Raw genomic sequence first — 24,360 nt, forward strand, 5'->3', positions numbered from 1 at the left:
GTTTAGGGGTAGGGTTAGGGTTAGGGGATAGAAATTATAGTTAGATCTGTATAAAATACATAAAATGCATGGAAGTCTATGGAGAGTCCCCATAATGATATAAAAACAAGTTTGTGTTTGTGTGTGTGTTTTCTTTCACCCCCAGACATTCTTATGGAAGTCTCTGGCAAAATATCAGCTCAACACTTCCCAATCTTTTTCTTTTTTCTATCAGACGATTTTCTTGGTTCACCCTCTGTCTCTCCATACCTGTGATGTCCATTAGGATCACAAAATACAGTATGTAAAATCAAAAGCGATGGACGGAAATCAGATCAAGCAGTAATGCCGTTGCGTGACTATAGAGAATACAAACATATGCTTATATAGACTAATAGAGACACATGGTTAATATCTGGCTTAAATATTTTTTATGTTGACTAGACTGAAAAATTATGCTCAGCATGCATATTTTTGATCAATTGATTGAGAACAGCTCGAATGAATGTTGTGGAATATTATGCAACAGAGAACAATGGCAAAATTGTTCTGTTTTTCTGTAATGAAATACATCTTTCAGAAAAAAGAAAAAAAAAGAATGTGTGTGTCTTTCTGCCTGGAGTGATTTGTACGTACATAAGTTTTAGATGCTGTCTATGTGTTGATATTGCACGCTTTATTGTCTTAATGATGAATTAAAACACATGCTTATCTTTCCTTTTTAGGATGATGAATAAAATCTGTCCCTTTAAATTTTGCCATTCAGCACAGAACAAACTACAGAGTGTTAAACTATTCACAATTACAAGTAGGAAACTCAGGGGAGAGCACAAAAAAATAAATAAATAAATAAATAAATAAAGATTACAAAAGAGACTAAAAATGCTTGGTCTAACAAAAACCAGAAACACCATGGTTGCTGGAAATAATCTCTGCAGTTGAAGATGGACACATTTCTATTTGGAGCTACAGCGGAAAACAGTTGTGGCATATGTTCAGATTTCCCCCCACATATATTGAATGAATGCACAAAATAATAATGCTGTGCTAATGCAACAAATATCCAGTGATGCATTATGATTTAAAAAGGCCATATAACGAAAAAAAAAAAAAAAATTTGATTTGCTCTTTTGAAATAAAAGACAACATATACACACTTTAATGTTCATATTGTCATGGTATTTACGTCAGAATGTTGAGCACATTATTATGCTAATTATAACAGAGGACATTAACATAAATAAGTCAACCAATTATAATGCCAGTTTCACACTGCATGTGTAAGCAGTATAGCTCTGTGTTGCAGAAGCATAACAGGCAGTGCTCCAAGTTAAATTACAGTGTTGAGCCTATTTTTTGCTGCATATATCGTGCTGAACTCAACAGAAAACACAATGAAAATATACTGTAAACCTATTTATCAACATAATCTTTTGCTATGTAGGCTTTTAGCAACATAAAATAATGGTGACATATGTCGGGCTTGATACAAGTTAAACACACAATGACAATGCACAAAGACATAGGCATGGGAATTTTTGTAGTGCATAAACATTTTTCTAGTTTTGCTCTGCTGTGAAATATTTCTTTAACAAATAATTGCTCTTTGTGAGTACTTACTTTGTATTTTTTATTCCAAATATTGATACACAACATCCAATTTGAAATCCACCCCAACCTCTAAAAAATGATTTTTAGAAAACCGTCATGAACAACTGGAAACATCATTGAGAAGTCATGGAAATTCATTGGTCAAAACGGCTTAGAATCCTTTTCCATGATGTTTTAAAGTTTTACTAATTTTCATGATTCTAGGCCTGTGAACCACAATTTTAAAATGGATATTTCACAGTTTTAAAATGGCCATGGGAACCATGCAAACAGCATTTTATTCAAGTGTGACTGAATTCAGATGATTTTATAGCTACATTTTGGGTGCTGGGTTCCATTCCATGTAGATTAATTACTTTTTGGATGTAAATGTGATTTCCCTCCTGATGTAAATTACATTTAATTAAGAATTATTTTATTTTTTTACATCTGTTTTAGAAGGAAACATTCAGTGTAGTAATCCAGATCTCATTTTTGTAAAGCCGCAGCATCCATTACACATTGTTAGTGTGAAAGCAAAACGCATGCTTGCTGTTGCAAATCCACTTACGCGCTTTACGTGTGCAGTGTGAAACTTGAGTCCAGGGCAAACGAATAAAATGCAACAAACGTGTAGAATTTAAGGAGGAATCAAAATACCTATAGTAAGTCACTTCAAGGTCTGTTGAGTTTGTTGAGCTTGATTTGTTCCCCATTTTAATCTGCAGAATAGTGTGGTGTGAGTTTAATTTAGTCCAATTTACACCAAATCAAATGCTGTAAATCTAGTTGAAATGCTTGCCATTTCCCTGTTCAGTATGTACAACCACATACAGAGAATATAAGTTGGCAGGGGGTCTGCATGTTTGTGAGGTTGAATGCATTCCTGCTAAGGAAACAGCACCTCTGCCTTGGGCCATGCTGCGCTAAGCAAACATGTAATGAAGTTATGCAGCCTTAATGCTTTTTAGGACAGCGAGTTTTCAAACCGCAGCTCTGTTACTGCGCCTGGCGGCTCCAATCCAGATGGATACAGTAAAACATAGAACTCATGCACTGCAAATCAGAATTTAAAACACCATCAAAATAAATGACCAGTTTACAAGGTAACATAAACGATGGCCACTGAAAGGGTCTTCTTTCTCTTTCTCAGTTAACCAGGACCAAATATTTCTAACTTAGCTAAGCAAAGTCATCTGGACATCCACACTGGACACAATAGATATTCACATTAAATTAATTGTATTTTAAAGCTTGTGTTGAGAAGTTCACCCTAAAATTTTGTCATTCACCCTCTTGTTATTCCAAACCCATATGACTTACAATCTTCTGTTGAGCAAAAAAGCTCCAAGAAGGACAAAAGGCAACATAAAAGTTGTCTATGCAACTTGTACACAATATTCCAAATTTTCTGAAACTTTTTGAGCAGAACACTTAAGTTGTATGGACTGATGATTTTCTTTTCATTTTTGGGTGATCTATTTCTTTAATCTGGGTAGAATGTCAGGAAATTTCATATATTTAGAGCAATGACATTCAATATGTTGTTACTTTTATCGTAACTCTTGGAATAGTCAGCACTGCCTGCAGATATTGCATGTTTAAAGGAATAGTTCGCCCAAAAATTAAGATTCTCTCATCGTTTACTCACCCTTATGCTATCTCAGATGTGTATGACTTTCTCTCATCTGCTGAACTCAAATAAAGATTTTTAGAAGAATTTCACAGCTCTTTTGGTCCATATAATGCAAGAGAATGGGTGCCAACAATTTGAAGCTCCACAAATCACATAAGTCAGCATAAAAGTAATACTTACGACTCCAGTGGTTAAATCTATATCTTCATATGATAGGTGTGGATGAGAAACAGATCACTTCTACATGCTTCTTCTTGTGTTTTTGGTGATTCATATTCTTCATGCATAGGCCTACCACCCCCTACTGGGCAAGGAGAATAATCTCAAGCAAAAAAAGACTTCAATAATTATCTGTTTCTCACCCACACCTTCCATATCACTTCTGAAAATATGAATTAAAATGTTGGAGTGGTGTGGATTACTTTTATGATGACTTTATGTGCTTTTAGGAGCGTCAGAATTTTGTCACCAATTCACTTGCATTTTATGGACCTACAGAGCTGAAATATTTTTCTAAAAATCATCATTTGTGTTCTGCAGAAGAAAGAAAGTCATACACATCTGGGATGGCATGAGAGTGAGTAAATGATGAGAGAATTCTCATTTTTGGGTAAACTAACCCTTTAATAAAAATCATCAAGAATCATCCTGTTCCTCTGCCACAATCATGTGCTTTTAGTATAACACAAACTCTCCCTCTTTTAACTGGGACTGCGGCCACACTCTTTCATATTAAAGGGCAAAATCTGGGCACGAATGGACTATTGAATTGACTGCAACACTGCAGAATCAGCTAAATTAGCTTGTGTCACAATCATAGAAATGATGCCAACTCCGTCAGTCAGGTTTCAAAACATGATCTCGAGGCTTGACAGGTCGGCTTGAGTCCCTGTGATCCTGGCTCGGTGTCAAAGAGCTTGTGGAAACTTAGAAGGGGGAGAGAGTGCCAAAAGAATGCCCGTTGCCCATAGAGCTGTTCTTGTATCCCACCACACTTATCAGCTGACTGTCACTCCACTGTGATTCAGCTGTGCGTGTTCTTGCATACTGTACATTGGTCAAGTACTATACACATGTGATAGTACTCTGTCAACTCAAAGTATCATCTCTCTCTCTCTCCTTGTCTGACATGGAAAAACAAATATTCATGCTGTTTTCACACTTGGTTTGATCGACTGGTCCAAATCCGAGTTTGATTTAACTTCCCTCCCCCTGCCAGGTTTCACAACATATTATTTGGCCTCAAACTACAGTAAGTTTCATTATAAGTAAGACTGTGAGTGAGTACTATCTGCAATTTCTTAGCGCTGTGGGTCGGTAGTGGGTGCCAAAAATGGAAAGTGTTGTTTGCTTCAATTTTACACTCGCTGCTGATGCCAATTTCTGACCAATCAATAACAGTTCACTTCCACAAATTAGGCTGGATTGGTTTCATACCTTCTATCAACCGTAATGGAGTCTACCCAAGACTAGGGATGGAAATTAAAGGAAATTTGAATGATTCTGTTTCAGATTCTAATTCCACTTGTTGTTCCTTAATGATTCCAATAATGGTTTTGATAAAGGAATATTCCAGGTGGCATACTATAACTGTAATGTTGATTACCATGATATGAAAATGTAATTTCGATTTGTTCCTTCTTTTCTTTAAAAAAACAAACAAACAAAAACAATCTGGGTTACTGTAAGGCACTCACAATAGAGGTGAATGGGGCCAATCCGTAAACGTTAAAATACAGTATTCACTGTTTCAAAAGTATAGCCACAAGACGTAAACAATATGCGTGTTAACATGATTTTAGTGTGATAAAATCACTTACTAACCTTTTCTGTGTAAAGTTATATCCAATTTTACAACTTTGTTGCCATGACGACATAATGCTGTAAACCCTATAACCCTAAAATGACTGTAAAACTGACAATTTGAACAACTTTACAGCTCAAATCATACACAAGTTTTAACAGTAGAATTAACATAAGTGCTTATATATATTTATATAGTTATTAGCTTCACATTTCTGCCTTTAAACCCTCCAAAATTGGGCCCCATTTATTTCTGTTGTAAGAGCCTCACTGTTACCTTGATTTTTTTTCCTTTTTTTAAGAAATTTTATTTTATTTTTATTTTATTTTTATTTTTTTATTTTGTGTGTGTGCAATTAACTTTATCTCACAAATGTTGTTGGTGGAGCTTTACTTGCATTGAACCTGGAATATTCCTTTTAGTACTTTTTGAAAAACTCAACAAAAAAATTACACACTTCACCTTTATAGTACATATAAACCGATAACTCATAAGTCTGATTCATGAATTCTGACCAATTCACTGAAAAAAATGGCTCATAAGAGTAATTTGTTTGTGAATTGGACTACATTGGTCACGCTGTATGTTTGTTGATGCGTGGAACTAACAACAGAAAGACATTGTGTCTATATAATTTTCTTCATTTTCTTTGTTTTTTTAGTCTTTCTCTCATCATCAAATTCAAGACTGCAAGTCTAAGGCAACAAACTCCAAATTATAAGGTACTGGAAATGTGTTTCCAACTAAAAATGTAATATATAATGCGTGTGGATGTGGCCATTAACTTCTTTTTAAATCAAACCAGTTCTGTTTAAAGGTGCACTCAGTAATTTTTCCCCATCAAAAAATTTATACTCTTAAAATAAATTAATTGTAATTTTGGAACAGATGTATAAAATCTTGACCACTCACATGAGGATAAGGACTGTAGCTATATCATTAACCTTATAAAAGCTGTTTTATTCTACATGGGGAGGGGCACCCTTTTTAGAATCACATGACCAGCTGAATACTACTCGCTTAATCTCAGTAACCATCTTGTTAATGGCCACTTTCACTCTTGGATTAAATTAATCATGGTTGATTGTGAATAGTAAATTTCAATGGCATCTATAACTGAAAACAATTGATTTTGAATGATGCTGCATCCATACCACTAGGTGTCACTGTAAGTCCAATATGACACAAACAAAAAGTTACTGAGTGCACCTTTAAGAAACGGTTCTCAACTCCCAATCCTACTCTAGACACCCATTTTTATGTGGAATCGATTCCTTGAGGTGCAACACTCTCAAACATACTGTACACATACTGTACTTACACAGAAACACACATTATGCATTTGCTAGTTACTCCTTTACCACAAGAATAGTAATGATAATGACTATGATCCATACAGAAAGCCTCATTCCTGCATAATTGGTCCCATGCCCACCAGTGGGGCTTACAAGCTGTTTCACCTAAACACAGTGCTGTCAGCCAAGAGCAATTAAAGCTAGGACAGTTTAGGCCGCAGGGACCCAGTAGGAAATGGTGGAGTACTAAAAAATCCCCCAGCTTTAATTTAAGCTATACAAACGTTCAGAAAAACTGAGAACCCCTGCGCCGTAGGAAGTGGAGACTTAGTTTCAGAGTGATTATTTGAGCCATTCTGAGTTACTATAAATCAAGTGTAGCATATTTAAAAAGGACCTTTTTCAAAGCCTGCAATAACACCCTACAATGTTAACATCAAATAAGGGTTGTAGATGTCTTTAGAAGGTATCAAGATGTCCTCAGTCTCCTCTCCCTTTGTTTTAATTAAAAGATAGTTCAAACAAATATTGAAGAGTAATAATAATAAGTATATACAGTTATTTTATATAAACAGACAAGTCAGCTCACACAACAGCAGTCTTGGCAACACTCCTGGGCAGCTATTTTCTAGTCAAGCAAAAGTTTAAAATATCCTAAGAATGCAAGCTTTTATTATTATTTTTTATTAATTTGTTCAAGTCAGTCCTGCTAATACGCGTTCAAGACCAGTGATGCCTTTACCAATAAGGCAATAGGCCCTATCAACTGCAAGGCATGAATTTCTTTCTGATTGTCGGCATATTGAGAGTTGCAATTTCTCCTATATATTTTTCTACAAACTACAGCTCAACTAAAGTAGTGGATCAGATTTGTTCTGCTAACCAAAGAGCTGCCTGTAGTACCTTTTGAAGTTGGTAAAAACTTGAGAAGGCTACAAAAAACTGGCAAAATTTGGCACCTTCGGAAATGTGAAGTCCATTGTAGCAAAATCGAAAAAATATAACACAATCCAGGTGCCACAAGATCAGGCTATCTATTGAACTGCACAACTGAACAAGAAGGGTGATTGCCAGAGAACTGACCAAGCATCCAGAGCTATCTGGCTGAAATGGAACAAATTGTTGAAACTGTCTGGACAATCTCTTAAAAACAACACAGATTTGGCCTCTGTGCGGGAATGGCTAGAAGGAAGCCACTATTGAGAAAGGCCAACATTAAGTCACTCCTTACCAGAAGCCATTTTCCAAAACCTGAAAATGTCATGGTCTGATCACTCTTCATTTGAGCTCTTTGTCCTGAAAGCAAAGCACTGTGTTTGGTGCAATCGAAATACAGCCCAATGGCATCCTTTCTAACAAGGCTTCTATAAAATAAGGTTGGCATTCAGTATGGCCCAGACCTGAATCTGATTAAAATCTATAGTATGACTTAAAATTTGCTGGTTATTAATGTACTCCATCTAATATTAATCGAAGCAAATTTGGCAAACACTTTAATACAAAGCAGTTTACAGTTTGTGTGTTTCCTGGAAATTGATTTATTAAAATACATTTGGTTTTGTGCCAAATGGCAATGTTTTCATTTTTCGTATTGACTATTAAGACCTTGTTTGACAGTGCTTAATTAGTTTGATGTTTTAGTTATTTTAAATGACTCAAGGGGAGTGGTTCTCTCCTGTGATTCAGACCAAACACCCACAGCAACTTAAACAATTTTCAAAATTAGGTTTGATTTACAAGTATCTGGTATTGACGGTAAGCCTAGAAGTTCCTGTCCCAGACCACCAGACCTGCACAAGCAGTTGATGATGGGCGCGGCTGCCACTTTACAAAGATCTGCCTGAAGTGTTAAAAATCTGCAATCATTCACTGCACACACAAGCTTGAAAAAGTTTTTTTTTTGTGTGTTAACACTCAACTAATGTGTCAATCTCAATCTTAAAGGTGCTCTCAGTCATTTGTTCCTCAGTAAAGAAGTTTTCCTTGAACAGGAATGAATAATACATTTGAAAATGTGTGTTAAAATCATGTACACTCACATGAGACGAAGACTCCAGTCATATCAGCAGCCTAAAAAGCTCCATGTTTTATTTTAGATGGAGTGGGTCGCCTATGGTGGCAGCAATTTTGAGATCACCTGACCTGCCAAATACTACAAGTTTTATCTTGGTAATTTTGTTATTGGACATTATTGCTCACGAACAAATTAATCATGGCTGATTGTGATTGCGAATTTCTACAATGAAATGATGACTGGAAGTGTTTGCTTTTGCGTGATGCTGCATTCTTGCCACTAAGTGTCGGTATAAATCCAACTGCCATATCAGCCAGCACAAAATAAACAAAAAATACTGAGTGCACCTTTAATTTAAATGCTTAAAAAATCTTATGATTTGACACCCATTCTATTCAGCAGTTTTTCTCTCACAAGCAAAAAAATTAGACCCCATTATCCTTGAGACACAAACAGTCAAGTCACAGAAGTACTTATGACATTTCCATTCGTCCCTCTGACCCTGTCATGCTTGTACGTAAACGACCCTGAGCAACATGTGAGCGTGTCAGTGGAATTCCACAAACCTCCACTATAAGCGGTACACACACCTGCGTGGCCATGAGCACAGGTTGTCCCGCAGCAGAGGAAGTACCTTTCAACCCTTACAGTTGCTAACAGACTTTTGCAATAACTAAAGAGCTTGTCTAAACTTACATAAACTCTTGTGGCTGTTTTTTGGCCTATTTTTTTGTTTACCTAATCTCAGATAACCTGAAGGTTAGTTCTGAATGCAAATGCTTAGCAAATGCTTTTGGCAAATAAAACAGTCAGGACAGCAGCAATATTTTGAAGAATATTGCATGTATAGTGCAATTAATCGCTAGTAAATTTTATGACACAAGACGTGTTGGGGAAGCTACTCTGAAACTGTGGCTGGCAAAGCTACAAACTACTTATAATTGAAAGTTTTTCAAGTGCAAATAAGCTATTTAGAAAACAATATCTAGCTACACTACAAGCTAGTAACAAAACTACAACACTGAAACTAAATAGAGGGATAATATCTTTTTTAAATTATATTATCAGATTATATTATTTAGTTTAAAATGATTGTATTTATCCACCACAAATACAAAAGGATATTAACAGGGTGACAGCATAAAACCTAATATATTAATAAATACTGTATAAATTTAGCCTACACAAAACTAAAAAAAAAAAAAATAAGCAACACCCTAATTTATATAACTAAATTGAAATGATGGTGCTAAACAGCAGTATTGAATTTAACATTTTGCTTGAATTAAGATGTAAGATGCATCACAGATAAAAATTATTTCTATGTAATGCTAATAGCTAATAGCTATGGCTATATGGGGTAAGCTAAGTAAATAAAAAAAGATAAACACAAAATATGTATTCTGCTAATGAGAACATAGCAAAGCCTTTCCAGATGAAGAAAATATTTTTTTTTTTTTTATTTTAGCTGGTTTAAGCTGGTCGCTCAGCCTGGCCAAGCTGGTCTATACCTGGTTTAACTGGTCTGCTACCAGTCTCCAAGCCTGACTTGCCTCAAAACCCTCTAAAACCAGCAAACAGACCAGCCTGACCAGGCTGGAAGACCAGCTAAGACCAGCCAAAATGTTTAGTTTTTTTTTTTTTGCAACAGGGTACAAATAGAAGTTATTTAGGTATTTAGCTATGGCTAATTTAGGTAAGCTAATTGAGGTATGTTGACTCATACAAGTAGGTAGTAAAAAAATTAAATAAATGTATGTGTACGGTTCTTTTAATGAGAAGTCAAGGGGGGTGTGAAAGCTGAATTTCACTCTACCCGACCTCTCACTCTTTCTAGCACACGCAGATAAACACACAGATGCACACACAGTAAAGATTTGGTGAAAGAACTCCCTGTTTCCACTTTTATTTTCCACTGAATAAACAAACCTGTTAAGGGCAAACATGAGCCTCGCCTTCAGAAAAGCATTGCATGAGGCTCTTGCATTCATGAGTGAAAACAGGTTAAAAAAAATCAAACAATTACAAGCAGGACATTTTTTAAATTTCTCCCCATGTGAAAGAATGTCATACAGGTTTAGAATGACATGAGGGTGAGTTAATGATTACAGAATGTAAATTTTTGTGGTGAACTATCACTTTAACAAAGTTGATGATTAAAATACCATATATTTATTTAACTGGGAATACATTAAGAATTTAGACTGAGGGTGATATATAAACATCTACAATCTGCTTTAAATTCGCAACAAATACACCTCACAAAAACATCAAGCAATAAAGCTTGCCTTGCATGCATTTAACCACTCCCCGTTGAGTACTAGTGCGTGCATGTATGTGTAAGATTGAAACGCAACTATAGTTCAAATATTTCCCCTGTCCAAACTGCACACAGTGGGTTTTATACATTCATAAAAGTTCTTTCAGAGGGGGAGTGCCTTTACCACTGTAACATACAGTGTATGTTTTTATACAGCTTCACCTTTGGCTCATGATGTGTGTTGTTTTGCAAAAAGAAGTAAAGAAAGTCAATGTAAATAACATAACGCAGTCCTCATGTCCCTGAGCTCATAAATTATTGTGAAAAAGAGCATTTTACAGGCATTCTTCTGGCCTATACAAAATAGGCCCCCCATCTACCCTCTCTCAGAATGGGCCTCTCTTGCTCGCTCGCTCTCTCTCTCTTTCCAACTGTTATGTAACCGGGATCATTATCAGCTTTCTTTGAAGTGAAGTGAGGGGGGGGAGCTACGGTTTCATTCTTGTTTATGGTTACGGTTGTCACAGTGATAGTAGAATCTTTCTGACTGTGTCTTTGGTGTTTTTATACCCTTGGCCTGTTTTTTATTTAAAGTTTTTGACTAGCTCTCTAGGGATATAGGGTTTCTGTGTTGTTTTTTTCTCCTTAAACCACTCCTCTCTCTCTCTCTCTCTCTCTCCTTGGACTCTTTGTTTCTTGCACTCCATCTTTCCATTTCACACTTCAATCTTTTTCCTAATCAAAATTTAATGACTTACTGACTGAGAGTGTTGTGAAAAACAGTTTCAAAAAGCAATCTGTGACATTGCCAGAATTATATTAGCAAACTAAATTTTCTTTTATTTATTTTTTCCTAAAGAAAATGTGAATGGTTCTGTTTAGTACAAAACTTGCCATCACAAAGTTAGGGTGTTGTGTGTGGTTGTCAAGTCATTGCTATGGTTGTTGGGGTGTTTTAGGGGTGGTTGCTAGGCGGTTGATAAGGTGTTCTGAACTTCTGGGTGGTTGGGAGATGGTTAGGTGTTCTGGATGGGTGGTAGCTAGGTGGATGTGTGGTAACTAGGTGGTTGTTAAGGTATAATGGGGGCTGCTAGGCTGTTTTGGGTGGTTGCTAGGCAGTTGTTAGGGTGTTCTGGGAGTTTGCTAGGCAGCTGTTAAGGCCCAAACATACTCTACGACTATGTAAGTACGTGAACGCAGACGCATCTTGCTACGCAAGCTCGATTTCACGTGACATTGCATTGTGAAATGTGTCAGAGCGCAATTCATAACCTAATGCAAGTACGTGCTGTATTCTCAGCATTGTTGTAAGGGGCGCTACAGCAGATTTTCTTTTTTCAATCAACAACTGTCATGGCAGAGCAGCAATATGGGGAGAGTCTTGCCGAACAAGTTATATTGTACTAACATATTTTTCTATCGTCTTTTTAGCAAATACAAAAGCACAATCCTTAACTGTCAACATGTTGACTCCACCACATCCGGTTTCGTGGCACTTAAAAACTCGTTCTCCCCCTTGTGGTTCAGTGTTTGTAACCACCAGAGCAACGTATTTTGCGTACTTGTGTGAAGTATGTTTGGGCCTTTAGGGTGTTCTGAGTGGCTGTTAGAGTGTTTTGGGTGGTTGCTATGTGGTTGTTAGGGTGTTCTGCCTTGCTGCTAGGCTGTTCTTGGTGGTTGCTTGGTGGTTGTTAGTATGTTCTGAGTGGCTGCCTAAGCAATTCTGGGTGCTTGCAATGGGGGGTTGTAAGTCTGTTCTGGGTGGATATAGGCAGCTGTTAGGCTGTTCTGGGTGGTTGCTAGGTGGTTGTTAGCATGTACTGGGTGGCTGCTATAGTGGACAGGTTGGTTGCTAGGTGGCTGTTCTCAGTGGTTGCTAGGCAGTTGTTAGGATGTTCTGAGTGGCTGTTAGGGTTTCTGAGTGGTTGTTATGTGGTTGTTAGGGGGTTCATGGTGGTTGTTAGGCTGTTCTGCATGGCTGCTAAGTTATTCTGTGTTGTTGCATGGTGGTTCTCAGGGCAACCACAAAGCAAGCACCCAGAATAGCCTAGCAACCACTCAGAACATCCTAACAACCACCAAGCAACCACCAAGAACAGCCTTGCAGCCACGCACAACACCCAAAGAACTGCATAGCAACCACCCAGAACAGCCTAGCAGCCACCCAGAACACCATAACATCCGCCTAGTAACCACCAAGAACAGACTAGTAGACCCACAAATCACCTCAACAACCACCTAGCAACCACCAAGAACACCAAAAATGTTCTGGGTGGCTGCTATAATGGACTGGTTGGTTGCTAGGTGGCTGTTAGGCTGATCTCAATGATTGCTAGGCAGTTGTTAGGGTGTTCTGAGTGGTTGCTCTGTGGTTGTTAGGGGGTTCAGGGTGGCTGCTAGGCTGTTCTGGGTGGTTGCTAGGTGGATGTTATGGTGTTTTGAGTGATTGCTAGGCAGTTTATAAGGTGTTCTGGGTGGCTGTTAGGTTGTTCTGGCTTGTTGCTAGCTAGTTGTTAGCATGGCTGCTAGGCTGTTCTTGGTGGTTGCTAGGTGGTTGTTGGGGTGAATGGGTTCTGGGCTAGGCAGCTGTTCTAGGTGGTGGCAAGGCTAATCAGGGTGTTTGTTAGGCAGTTCTTAGTCTGTTCTGGGTGGATGTAGGCAGCTAATAGGCTGTACTGAGTGGTTATTAGGTGGTTGTTAGGGTGTTCTGGTTGGCTGCTATAGTGGACTGGTTGGTTGCTTGATGCTTATTAGGCTGTTCTCAGTAGTTGCTAGACAGTTGTTTGGATGTTCTGAGTGGCTGTTTGGGTGTTCTGAATGGTTGCTATGTGGTTGTTAGTGTTTTCAGTGTGGCTGCTAGAATGTTCTGGGTAGTTGCTGGGTGGTTGTTAGGGTGTTTTGAGTGATTGCTAGGCAGTTCTTAGGCTCTTCTGGGTGGCTGTTAGGCTGTTCTGGCTGGTTACTAGCAAGTTGTTAGGGTGTTCTGGGTGGCTGCTAGTCTCTCCTGGGTGGTTGCTAAACAGTTGCTAGGCAGTTTATAGGGTGTTCAAGGTTGTTCCCCTTCTGTCACTCACTCAACGTTGTGTCAATGTAGTGACACTAGGGGTCGATCTTGAGAGCCCGAGACACCTTCAGATCTTTGAGAAAAGGCCAATGAGAATTGGCGAGTAGAATTTGCATGCCACTCCCCCCGACATACGGGTATAAAAGGGAGGCTGGAATGTGGATTCATTCAGATTTTTTCTTCAGAGTCGAGCGGTTGTATTTCAGCAAGCTGAATACTACTACTGATCCATTCACCTCTTCAGAAGCATGTGCTGTATATTAGGCGCATTCTGTGGCTTTCTCTCCATTCTGCACTCCACTGCAGACTACGCCCCTGAGCGCTTCGACAGCGCTTTAAAAGAGTTTATTTTCTCTAAAGAGTATATTTCCCTATTAGAGCAGGCACAGTGACGTTGAACGTCTTTTTAAAGACACGTCTTTTTAAAGATGCCCTTCCGTCTCTGTGCAGTTCCTGGATGCGGTCGTTACCTCTCCACCTCTGACAGTCACGATCACTGCCTTACGTGCCTGGGCAAAAATCACATTGAGGTTCTCATTGCGAGAACATGACCATGGCAACGTTGCGGTTGCGGCTTTCCTTCTTTCGAGGGAAAGCCACTTCAGCTGCCCCCCAACTGGTCCTTCTACCTACGGGTACAAGGCCGCCCTGGTTGACACTGAAGGCGATTCGGGGGCTTCAATGGATACGGTTCCGCCAGGTAAACCCCCACGGACCACACACTCCCCGGTACGCTCATTTGCGCCCGTCCAGTTCTGGGATGAGACAGGCAGCTCGCCTCAGTGCCAGCCTAATGTCTCTTTTGGAGCTCGTGAGCCGGATGAGATGTCGATCGCTGCACCGGAGAGCGCCTTGGTGATGTCAGACGCCAAGGACTCGACCGGACTGCCGCCTTCGGGTGTGGCAGCCCAGTGTGAGGCCGACGCGGAGCTGACCGCCATGCTTGCCGGAACCTTCCACTTGCCCCTGAGCACGGACAAGGCGCAGTTCCTTAATGCACCCATCTCCCAGGTCGGCCTCATTGGCGACACCGTCAAGGACTTTGCCCAGCAGTTCTCGGAGGTGAAGCAACAGACGGAGGCCATTCAGCACATATTGCCCCGACACGGCTCAAGAGTGCGCACCCCATCTGTTCACCGAGGGCGTCCCCCTGCGGTGATACAAACTCAACCGGCTCCGCCCCAGCCCGAGCCCAGCCTCGGCCCTGGTGTAGAGCCCCCCGCAGGAGAGGGACACCCCCCGCTTCTTGGCCGGCCGCGAAGACCCCCAGGAGGGCTTCCATGCACCCCTGAGACAGCACCCAAGGATCGAGATGTCTGCGGGAACTCCGGAGCTGGTAGCCAGACCACTCCATCCCCCGGTGGAGGGCCGGGAGGAAAATCTTTTGTTCCTTTTTCTTTTCTGCACATTATGCAGTACCCACAATGTCAAAAAAAGAGCAGTTTCCTCTCTCCTCGGGTCACATAGCCAGTGCTCACGGTCACCGTCCCCATGGCTACCAGACACCGAGCGCCTGCAGCCTGGGCCTCACGAACACGGCCCCCTGCCTTCGCGTACCCCGCTGCATCACACATACCACACCCCCGGCCGGCCAGTGGTGACGAGTCTTAAGGATGGCCCTCCTCCTCAGTCGCCAGTCCGCCTTACGCCGGGCGCGCGGAGCAAGGTAAGTGCTTCGTGGGTCCCCTCAGCGCGGCTGCCTCGGGCCAGAGCACCGCTCCCCGACGCGGAACTCCCTGCAGCACTCCCTGCTGCCCCCCGCCGTGAGGCCCCACCCCCAGGAACATCGGATGCGATCCTTCCGTTAGTGCCCTTACCCGGAGTTTGGATGCGTGGCTATCGCTTTCCAACCCGTCACGTTGGCTGGCCAGAACCATCCAACTCGGCTATGCGATTCAATTCGCCAGGCGCCTGCCCCGGTTCGGCGGCATTCTCTTCATGTCAGTGAAGGACGAGAGCGCTGCCATCCTGTGGGCGGAGATCGCGGTCCTCCTACAGAAGTGTGCGATAGAGCCTGTCCCTCCAGCCGAGGTGAGACAGGGGTTTTACAGCCCTTACTTCATCGTTCCCAAGAAGGGCGGTGGGTTGTGACCAATCTTGGACCTGCGAGTTCTGAACCGGGCCTTGCACAGTCTCCCGTTCAAGATGCTGATGCAAAAGCACATTTTGACCTGCATCTGGCATCAAGATTGGTTCGCGGTGGTAGACCTGAAGGACATGTACTTTCATGTCTCGATTTTACCTCGACACAGACCCTTCCTATGGTTCGCGTTTGACGGCCGGGCATATCAGTACAAGGTCCTCCCCTTCGGCTTGTCCCTGTCCCCTCACATCTTCACGAAGGTCACAGAGGCAGCCCTTGTCCCGTTAAGGGAAGTGGGCGTTCGCATACTCAATTACCTCGACGACTGGCTGATTATAGCACACTCTTGAGAGCTAGTGTGTGCACACAGGGACCTGGTGCTCACGCACCTCAGCCGTTTAGGACTTTGGGTCAACTGGGAAAAGAGCAAGATCTCTCCGGTTCAGAGCATCTCTTTTCTCGGCATCTCTTTTCTCTGAACTTATCCAGGCGGGAAATGTCGGTCCCACTGAAATACTTTCATACCCCTTTTCCCGGTGCGTGCTTTACGCATCTATTTGGATCGCACGCAGAGATTTAGACACTCTGAGCAGCTCTTTGTCTGCTTCGGTGGACAGCGGAAAGGGAACGCTGTCTCCAAACAGAGGCTTGCCCACTGGATCGTGGACACCATCGCTTTGGCCTACCAGACCCAGTCCTTACAAACTTACAAACATGTACGTTTCTTTATGCGGGGCAGCTGGCTAGGTGTACCGCTTGTGTATAGTGCCTTTCCCCTCCACGAGGTGAAGCCGTGCGCTCTTCTCTCCCATGCGTGTTCACGATCTGTGAACCCTGGATGTCCTTCCTCCTAGCCCTCTGGCTCACGAATTCAGCGGAGGAATTCATAGTCAAACCCAGTATGTGTGCTAACGTGCCCTGTACTGGGGTAAGTGCTCCACAGGTCACGATTACCCCGGTAACCTCCTGTGATGTATCTTCCACGGTACGGTCTCCCTTTTTTGGTAGACCCACGTCTCCCTTGGCAGAGGTCTCTCTGCCCCGGTCACTGCATTTGTAGAGCTTCTCCCCTACGAAGGGCAGGACATACCACTGCACCTCTTCCATATGCGGCCTTAGGCCCATATGACATATTCGCTACTTTTTTACCTTCCCCTTCAGGGCAGGGTGTGGCCTCCACGGGGTCTTTTCCCCCTGAAAGAATAGGAACGGAAAAGAACGCCTTCCCCGGCGCATTTTATGAGTATTTAAAGGCCCCAGCCAAATCTAATTTTCTGTGGAGAGAAAAACGTAGAGAGAAATGGCACGGCCTGCTCCCATACTAGATACGTCTCCTTCTCCCCCTCAGGGTTGTTGAGAATTACATGATGTTTTGGGGCGTCTGGGGAGACTACGTGCAGTCCGAGTGCATCTGTTCCTACGCTCACAGTAGCTTGCCTACACCTGCATCGGCAGTTCATGTAACACAGTTCAGCCATTGTGGCGTTTTGTATAGGGACCCCTAGTGTCACTACATCGACACAACGTCGAGTGAGTGACAGAAGGGGAACATCTCGGTTACTGTCGTAACCTCCGTTCCCTGATGGAGGGAACAAGATGTTGTGTCCCTCTTGCCACAGGCTGAACTACACCGCTGTAATGGCCAGGACCTTGTCTCGGCTCCTCAGTGCAAAAACCTGAATGAATCCGCATTCCAGCCTCCTTTTTATTCCCGAATGTCGGGGATATGGCATGCAAATTCTACTCGCCAATCTCATTGGCCTTTTCTCAAAGATCTGAAGGTGTCTCGGGCTCTCAGGATCGACCCCTAGTGTCACTACATCGACACAACGTCTCGTTCCTTCCATCAGGGAACGGAGGTTACGACAGTAACCGAGACGTTTTCATTCCGTCCTTCAGTGTAAGTCTATTTGATATTTTCACCCATTTTATTGTCTGCCAGGTGAAAATCATTAGTCAATTTTCTTAGAAAAGTAATAGCTCATCTCTCTTCAACAAGCCACACAATTTAAGCTATCATTCATGTCAGTTGTATATGCGTAGTGAGTTACACAACAAATTTCAATATTCAGGATAAGGAGTTTGTTCAAATCCCTAACACTAAGTATGGGCAATATTAATAGTAATAGTAATGCTTGCCTTAGCAAAACCCACAAATACACAACATCCATAGCAGAGATCATTTATCAAGATAGAAAGTGTGCATAATGCTGCATTTACTCTACAGACAAGCATCTTTTTTTGAGAGGGTGTTTTTTTTCAGCAACCAAAACTGGGTTTGTTCTCAAGTGTGTTTATATATGAAGCACGTTTATTTACATTTTGAATGAGTTTAATCATTGTGGTGCCACTTGTGTGACTATCTCCACACTCAGACAACTTCTTGGTAAATGTTTTACTGAGCTGCTAATATCAGATTTAGCAGGCGAGTCTGAGAGGATCCCTAGGTAATGGTGTAATTAGGAAAAATGTAAACATATAACACAGTCTTTATGTTAATTTATGCAAGAACTCACTGTTCTCAAAGTCTTCTGAGGACATAGTGGGTCCAGACTATACAACATGTTTACAGAAACTAACACAGGTTTGAGTCAGACAACGGGCCTCAGAGAAAGGGCACTGTGTTTGTGTTACATGAGATGGGGAATGAAGGGGAAAAGTGAGTGAGAGAGAGAGAGAGAGAGAGAGAGAGAGAAAGAGAGAGAATTGAGGATGCAGAAAAAGCAACGGTGGGTGTCATTGAGATGGCTGAACAGGATCCTGTTGTGAAGAGTTTTGGCAAAGTGCCAAGAGCCCCGGGGGCCACATATTGAGCCATACTGGGGTAACGATTGGGCCCTGGGTGGCACCAGAGAGAAAAATAAAAAACACAGCTAAAAATGATGGATTACTATAATATTTCACTCAAAAAGTAAAATTCTGTCATTATTTACTCACCCTCATGTCGTTCCAAACTTGAATGACTTTCTTTCTTCTAAAGAACACAAAATGAGATGTTAGGCAGAAGGACAGCCTCAATTACCATTAGAATTTACATTTTGCATGAATAATCCCTTTAAGCATAAACTTCATTAAATGCACTTTTGGATTTCTTTCTTTCTAACAACCATTTTTTGCAGAACATAACAAATTGGAGAAAAGCAGTTTATGATCTTTTGTCTTCCTTTTGTTTAATTCCAATGAGAGCGGTTTTCCAGGAAACGTTTTTCGGAGTGCACTTTGACAGTACTTTGTTTAAGCAAGAGTTTTAGTGTGGTCTCTGGCCGAGCCAGAACATGCTTCTTTTGAAATGTGCAGAGTGAAAGAGTTGCGGAGCATGTTTGGGCATGGGGATGCAGGGGCCCCACAACACCCCTCCAAGCATTGAGGGGCCCAAGCAACAGCCCCCTCCCACCCCTGACGAGAGACAATCCATGCCCCAAATGGAGTTTTCAGTGTGTGAGCAATGCTGCTTTGAGCAAAGGAAGTGTGACTACCCCCCAAATGTACTCTCTCTGTCCGACCCCCTCTGTGATAATATATTTAGTTTTTTTCTCCGGCTTTCAAGTGGCTCAGCGATTACATCACATTTATAACAGCATGTTAAAGGGGCTAAAACTATATGTGAGAAGGGAGAGAAAAAGCATTGCTTTTGTAGCTTTCTAAAACACTCCCACCATGTACCATACTTTCAGGATTGAAGGGTGTTTACTGCACTGATGAAGCTGTGTGACCTATCTTCCAAAATGGAATTTTTAGATATGTCGCAAAGGCCACTAACTCCTACATTCGATCTTTATATTGCCTTGTTTATTTTTAAAAAGCAATGGGAGGGAGAACAGCAAAACAAAAAAAAAAACAAAAAAAAAACGGGTGGGAATGAAACAACAAATTGCTTTCGTGGCCAAAGACACAACAACACCGATCTAGTTTCAACTGTTTGGCAGGGCACAAAATGTGCCAGTGTTCTCTGTAGCATTCAAAAACACAAGTAGACAGACACACACATACATACACGCTGGTATTTTAATCATTAACTTGTCCAAGAAATGTTTTTAGGGTTGCATTCACATCAGCATCAATCAACAACGTCAAACTCTCCAAATATGATTATAAACATGACCATTCGCAAAACTAGCTTTAAACTAGCTCTTACCAGAGGACAGTGTTATTGCTCAGATATTGTGCTTTCACAGCTCAGAAGACTTCTCAATTTCAGACGTTTGCTCTAAAATGTCCTAAATTAGGAGAAAAAAAAGATACAAATGAGACATTTGTTGACATTTAGCCTAGTAAGAATATAGAGCCATAAAATTAATATGGATAGCATAGGTTGAATAAATTGGTCTTGGGAGAATATTTGAGATTATATTGAAATTTCTGACCTTTGATTGCAGAATTTGGTATCTTGACAAATATAAACAAAGTTTGAGACATTGTTGAGATTTCCTCTAGAGGAAATACGTGAGAGATTAGTATTACTGGGGTCCTTTTCTAAGGAGAAACATCTGTGAAGCAGGACACTTAAGCAAATGTCTTCATTTGGCCTATTCCTATTTGATCTCGTTGTCATATAAAGAAATAATTGAGGTATTCAAGAGATGTGTCTCCTATGTGATTTGTCTTTCCTACAAGCAGTTATCTTGGAAAAGGTACCACTAGTCTTTATCTTTATCTTCATGTTCTATCAATTCAATTTGGTAGTGTAGAGGGGTTTTGATTTAACTGAAGTGCCCTTGTACCCCAGATGCCCTTAAAGAGGAGAACATCACTAATTGTTCCAGTTCTGACCCAATGTGCCAGCAATACAGGAGCACACACAAACAAAAGCCTGTGGCCTACTTCATCATTCTTAGAAATCTGCTTGTTACAGGCTGGTCAGATCGGTTATTTATGATGAGTCCTGACAGAGTAAATTAAACAGGATGTAATCAAAGCGTACCGTTTTCTATTCAGTGTTACCTTTTGTTCACAGTCCATTTTGGAACATAGAGAGATTTCTAGATTCCTTTAGAGAGCAAAAACAAGCACATAAACCTGACATTGTTATGTCAGCGCTACTTTAACTATTTAAGACAGATATTTCAAATAGTGGCTGAAAAACTCAGAAAAATGGTGCAAAAACAGGAATAGAATGGTCATTTACAAGATTAAAGAGGATATATAACTCGTGTAACTGGATAGAAGTAGAAGAGAAGCATTTATTTAAAGAGACATAACGTTCTTGTCAATTTACACATTTAGACCGTAATATATTGGAATATTGGCAGCTATGAAAAAAATAACACAATTAAAAACATTAATGTTGCACAAGATATTTAAAATAAGGCAGAGGCTATTTACACTAAGTGTAAAAAGCAACAAAAAGCATCTTCTTTGCACTAAGCGCAAATAGCGTTAGATGCTATTTGCACTCTAGTGCAAATAGTGGCAGATACTCTTACACCCCTGTTTAAATACTAATATACAGTACAGTGGCAACACTGCAGCATTTTTGTTGTGTTTAATTGGAGTCCAACAGACACCCTACACCAGAGTTCCTCAATAGGCAGCCCGCGAGAGACAAATGTTTGGCCCGCGTTAAAGGCCTGCTCACACCAAATCAGTGATGATTTTGCGAGACAAACTATACACAGAGTGCGTAAAAAATTAATCTGAAAATCAATTTCACCCCTGTACAGTAGGTGGCGCTGTTGCTGTTCTGCAAACATTTATACTCTCCTGCCCTGCCCTAGTGCCCAGCTGTCAATGCTAGAGATGAATATATTTAACGCTGTTAAAGCATTTCCATTGCTGGTTTTGGCTTACTTGGTGCCCTAAGCGAGATCCGACGTGGTGCCCCACTTAATATCAACAACAACAACATGAGAAACAGATCAATATTTAAGTCATTTTTATACTCTAAATCTCCACTTTCACTTCTGAAAGTCACATTTGATGCCTGTTTAGTTTCACTTCACGTCTGAAAGTGTAAGTGGAGATTTTAAAAAAAAAGTGTCTTAAATATTGATCTGTTTCTTACCCACATCTATCATGTCGCTTCTGAAGACATAGATTTACCCATTGGAGTCTTATGGATAAGTTTTATGCTGCCTTTATGTGCTTTTTGGAGCTTCAAAGTTCTGGCCAACATTCACTTGCATTTTATGGACCAAGAGAGCTGTAAGGTGTAAAAATATTCATTTGTATTCTGCAAAAGAAAGAAAGCCATGTTTCTGTAATGGCATGAGGGTGAGTAAATGATGAGAGAATTTTCATTTTTGGGTAAACTATCCCTTTAAATAAAAATAACTAGACAATGAATATTGAAATTAAGTAACTATATATATATATATATATATATATATATATATATATATATATATATATATATATATATATATATAAATACACTATCGTAAGTTTTGAAACACTTACTCATTCTTTATTATAATTTTTTTTTCACATTTTAGATAATAGTAAAGTCATCACAACTATGGAATAACATAAATGGAACTATGGGAATTATGTTGTGACTAAACAAAATCCAAAATAAATCAAAAGTGTGTTATATTTTATCTTCAAAGTAGTCACCCTTTGCCTAGAATTTGCAGACATGTACTCTTGACATTTTCTCAACCAACTTCTTGAGGTATCACCCTGGGATGCTTTTTAAACAGTATTGAAGAAGTTCCCGTCTATGCTGGGCACTTATTGGCTGCTTTTCTTTATTATTTGGTCCAAGTCATCAATTTCAAAAACTTTTATTTTTTAATTACATTTTAGATTTATAATTAAATAAATTAATATGGTAGCACAATTATATTTTTGTCTACAAAACTAATTTCAAACATTTAAGCATACGCCTTCAGATCAAAAGATTTTTAAGATCATGAGAAACATTTCGGTCAAGTGTTTCAAAACTTTTCACCAGTAGTATATATATATAGCCTATGCCAGGATCCACTACTGAGCATTTCTATACCTAATTTGGCATAAATATTTCATTATGTTCTTTCCATGGTGTTGATGCATTCTGAGGAGTATATCATCTGTGTTTTTATGCAAGTGAGATGTGTAAAGAGCGCTGTTGCATAAATATACATCCTATTTATTTTTGCACATGTATTTTGCTAAGAGTAGGCTACATTCCAAACGGACTCCTGCAGTCAACTACACTTTTTATAATGTTTGGATTAATGGCTGGATAATATAACACAAGGAACTGTGATACAAATACACGTGGAATAGTGCACATTAAGAATAACACTGTACAGAAAAAATATGATGCATTGCCTGTTATTAAAAATAGACTTTAAGAAAAAATTGACTTTGTTTTATTATCCTTAAGAACAATAACAATATTAATGCTAATAGGTCTAATAACTGAATCTGAATTTCAAATATGCCCGCCTTCATTTGATCAACAGTTGACCCCAAATATATCTGTCATGGCTGCCTTGAGTTTGGTCTCAGAAGTGGTGGGCGGAGTTAGTGTATATAGCCTCTGCCAACAAAATGGGCTATTTGAACTTAGTGTAAATAGACACTCTGTTAAAGGCATGGATTATTATTCTGGTATTTTTTTTTTTTTTTTGTTAAAATATGGGTTTTAAGTTATTTTTCTCCTTAAAATTTTAGGCTAAACCAAAAAAAAAAAAAAAAAAAGGAAAATAATTTTGATAATATGAAAAATATTAGTGGATATTTCCTAATAATAAAATCATGAATCCACATCCAGGCACTCACGTGGATTTTTAATATTAAAAAGCTTTTATTAGAGGGGCTACATCTTAAAAAAGCACCAAGCAGGCCTACAGTCCATGATTGTACAAATGGAGAAAAATCAGTGTCCTCATTAAGCCCAGAATACGAAAGAGTCTTTAATATGTGTATCCAAATAAGTCTCTGTTTTTTACCAAGTACTTCATCCCTCTTGAATGACCGTGCTTAATTGTATGCTGATGTAAGTGCCGGTGGCTTATATCCTCTCTGTCGAAAGCACTGTAACATATTACATATCAATAGATTGTATCTCAAAGTCTTCATCAGAATCACATATCCGTCTCAATCTCTGGAACTGGCCTTATAGAATATTTTTAATAAGCCATGGTTGTTGGAAACTGTCCGCATGCAAAAAAGTGTCGCGATCAGTAGTTTTCCTGTAAATAGAAGTGTGGAGATTTCCACGACTGTCGTTTGTAATAGTCAAGTCCAGAAAATTGATTTTGGTCTTATCATATTCCAAGTTGAATTTCAAATTTTCATTGGTTGAATTAACAACCTGAAAAAAAAAAAAAAAAAAGAAAAAAAAAACAGAATGACATCATCTACGTAATGCCCCACCAAACAATCTTATCTCTAAACAAATGAGCATAATTTGGTGCAAAACATGCCACCATTGCTGTTCCCTTTTCTTATGTATTCAATTGGTCCTGAAAAAAAAAACAACAAAAAAAGTCTATTCAGTTAGGTGCATAATAAAATCACCACTTCTTGATCGGATGATCAAGAATCATCCGATCTTGTCTCATCGAATCAAGGCCTTCATCATGGACTATATTGCTGAGATTCCACATCCATAGTGCCCATAAGGCAATCACCAATGTATCAAATGGCAGATATTTACTTTAAAACTTGTGTACTGCCCTGAATGTAGGATGGCAATTCTATAACT

General features: G+C 39.9%; 1 protein-coding gene across 10 annotated transcripts in view; it reads right to left on the reverse strand.

Moving 5' to 3' along the window:
* The window catches only part of LOC127419304 (solute carrier family 41 member 1-like), a 108,552-nt gene that overhangs the window by 56,870 nt on the left and 27,322 nt on the right, over positions 1–24,360 (reverse strand). For 3 of the 10 annotated variants that reach the window (XR_007893637.1, XR_007893638.1, XM_051660610.1), the window contains 2 exons: positions 19,861–19,942; positions 18,663–18,699 (listed from right to left, as the gene is read on the reverse strand). The exons of 4 other annotated variants lie outside the window; for them this stretch is intronic. Coding sequence is in view for 3 of the 6 variants with exons in the window: in XM_051660618.1 (XP_051516578.1) it covers positions 18,663–18,699 (37 nt within the window). In the remaining 3 variants the exon portion in view is untranslated. Of the gene's footprint in view, positions 1–18,662; positions 18,700–19,728; positions 19,943–24,360 lie in introns of those variants that run through there. 3 more of the 10 variants (XM_051660618.1, XM_051660616.1, XM_051660619.1) reach the window with 2 other exon arrangements.

This window comes from Myxocyprinus asiaticus, chromosome 28, assembly GCF_019703515.2.
Source record: "Myxocyprinus asiaticus isolate MX2 ecotype Aquarium Trade chromosome 28, UBuf_Myxa_2, whole genome shotgun sequence".
In the NCBI taxonomy this organism is placed as follows: Eukaryota; Metazoa; Chordata; class Actinopteri; order Cypriniformes; family Catostomidae; genus Myxocyprinus; species Myxocyprinus asiaticus.